This window comes from Aplysia californica, unplaced genomic scaffold (assembly GCF_000002075.1).
Source record: "Aplysia californica isolate F4 #8 unplaced genomic scaffold, AplCal3.0 scaffold00411, whole genome shotgun sequence".
Taxonomy (NCBI): Eukaryota; Metazoa; Mollusca; class Gastropoda; order Aplysiida; family Aplysiidae; genus Aplysia; species Aplysia californica.
Window position 1 is genome coordinate 340,375 of NW_004797681.1, and position 2,558 is coordinate 342,932.

General features: G+C 39.8%; 1 protein-coding gene across 1 annotated transcript in view; it reads right to left on the reverse strand.

Annotated features, from left to right (window-relative positions):
- The window catches only part of LOC101861377, a gene marked incomplete in the record, with an annotated part of 53,262 nt that overhangs the window by 34,438 nt on the left and 16,266 nt on the right, over nucleotides 1–2,558 (reverse strand). Inside the window, 2 exon segments of the mRNA XM_013085824.2 lie at nucleotides 65–325; nucleotides 902–1,103. Of these exon segments, the coding sequence (XP_012941278.1) occupies nucleotides 65–325; nucleotides 902–1,103 (463 nt within the window).

The following is a 2,558-nucleotide window of genomic DNA, read 5'->3' on the forward strand; positions in this document are numbered from 1 at the left end:
TCCACACACCCCCCCCCAACATACAACAGCTGAAACAATACCACACTCCACAACATAACTGTACCTTTACATAACGCCCAGCCTTATAACTGTACACCTCAAACGGCACAACCGCCGACTTCCCACTGAATTGGAAGGTGTTGGGAGCCAACATATTCTCGATGGGGAAGGAGACAGCTTTGATGGTATCCAGGAAGACCTTTCCTTTGTCAGCCGCATTGATAAAGTCATTACAGACATTTTTGTAACCAGTGCCGCAATACGACCTGAGGGTCTTGTCCAAACCATCGGCAATGGCCTTGACTGCATTGATGACGCTCTCAACCTGGGGGGAGACGTTTTAATTATAGTAAGAGTTTAACGACACTTTCGGTTACCAGAAAACATAGCATCTAATTGTTTTTGTTCTGATAAGTGTTTTATGGCTTGCAACTACATAAGGTCATATGAGCGTGCGGGACACATTAACCATTTTTAGTTTGGTAAGAATTAATTTTGAATTGTGCCAGGGCGGCGGCCGAAGCCTATTCTTATGGAAAATGGAGACTAAAGCAGACAACAGAACATGTTTAGAGAGCAGGAAAGGAGGTGAACGAGAACATTTTAGAGAAGAAAACTTTCTGTCGCTGACAGGTTTCGAGCCCCGGACCTATTGAATAAGAAGCGAACACCGTAACCTCTGGACCACAAAAGCCCCCTATCAGCATCTTAGTTTCTCAAAACTTGTACAAGTACTTACTACCATTCACAAAAGTTCTTTTCGAAATCTATTTTCTCACTTTTTTGTTATTATCTTTTCTGACAGTACAAATATAACACATTGCGAAGATAAAGTTGCATATTGCACACACACAAAATTCGTTCAACAACTTATCTAAACCTGCTCCGACAAAAATCTCACCTCATACATAAGTCGGAACTTTGACCCGCCAGCCGTGATTGGCTGGGACATATCACAGATGGGCACGCCATCAGAGGGAACTCCCAGTGTACAGGAGTGTACGGCCATGTACCACTCACTGAACCAGGGATTGCTTGTGTACGTCTGTACCTGTAGGCCACTCAAATAGTTCCGGAAGTTGCCCAAGGTCGAGTGACGTAGGCTGGGGACCATCAAGGAACAAGTTTCAGAATGGAGGGAGTTCTACTTTTGGAACTTCTGGTCTTTTATAATAAGTACCTTATTTTCATGGCAAGCAGAAACAAATTTCAATATAAACATCTCTCTCTCTCTCTCTCTCTCTCTCTGACATGACATAATAATGTTCATTCAGAGCAGGGGATAAAAGGGGAAAATTAAAAAAACCAGAAATATCAGAGCAACAGAAAAACTTAGGACACACTCACAGCTCCCTCTAACCACTTGCAAGTATTCTTTGAATACACACATTTATTTTGTCTTTTGCCATAATAGCATTGTAAATATTTTCAGCTCCCATTGACCCAATTCCCAATTTAAGTAATTTAAGGTTCAGGCTGTTTTGCCCCTGCCTGTTCAGGACAACCTGGGCTCAGAGGGATGCACACACATTTTTATAATCAACAAACAATACACATACCAGTCTGCTTATTGCTTACCCCTGTTTTCGAAGGATCTAAAAGAAGTCCAAGGCAACTCAATAGTAAGATATAAGAATGTTAACTGAGACAAGCATTTGATTTCACTCCTGAAGATCTTACAGTCATTAATCTTTTTTATCTTTTATTTAAAAAATAATAATTTCTCTTACTACTAAAGACAGCATTCCTCTTTTTTCAAAGTATTCTTTACTCCTTACACAACTTAGATCATTTAGGAGAAGAGCTGTTTCGACCCTGCCATTTAAGAGCTGGGAAAAAGTAGGACATACAAACAGAGACAACAGAGGAAAAGAACAGAAGTACGACCAGCCAGTGGTGCTCTCTAATCACCCATCGATAATAATTGCTCAATAATTCCAAACTATTGAAAGGACCAACAAAAAGAATCCAGCGGAAATATAGTATAATATGTATAACATGAATATATATATGTACATACTGTTTAAAAGACCTCTACACAAGGGCAAAGGAGGAGGAGTGATGCACAGTGCACTGTGTACGGTCGAAATGAAAACAAAAGTTTTGTTCTTAAAAATATAAAAGAGAAAGAGATATAGTCTATTGTGTAGAGAGAAAAGAATAAATGATTTCTTTCGAGAGAGTGCAGAAAGTTAACTGTGCTACATTGTACTTTTTTTCTGAATTTCCATGCATTCAATCAAAATAAGGATTTAGTCAAACTGTCTAAAGGTAATGTAATGTAAATAGAAATAAAAAGACCTCCACAAACAGTTAGTTGTGTGTGCATAACATTTGTAAATGAGTGCATGGGTAAAATAGAGTGTATGTGAGAGTGAGTGTGAGCATGTTAGTGTGTGAATGTGTACATGTGCACCTGTAAGTGTGTGTCTGGGTGAGTGTTTATGCGTGTGTTTGGGTGTGTGTGTGTGCGTGTGTGTTTGTGCTTGTGTATGTGTGTGTGCGTGTGCATGTGTGTGAGAGAGAGAGAGAGAGAGAGAGAAAGAGAGAGAGAGAGA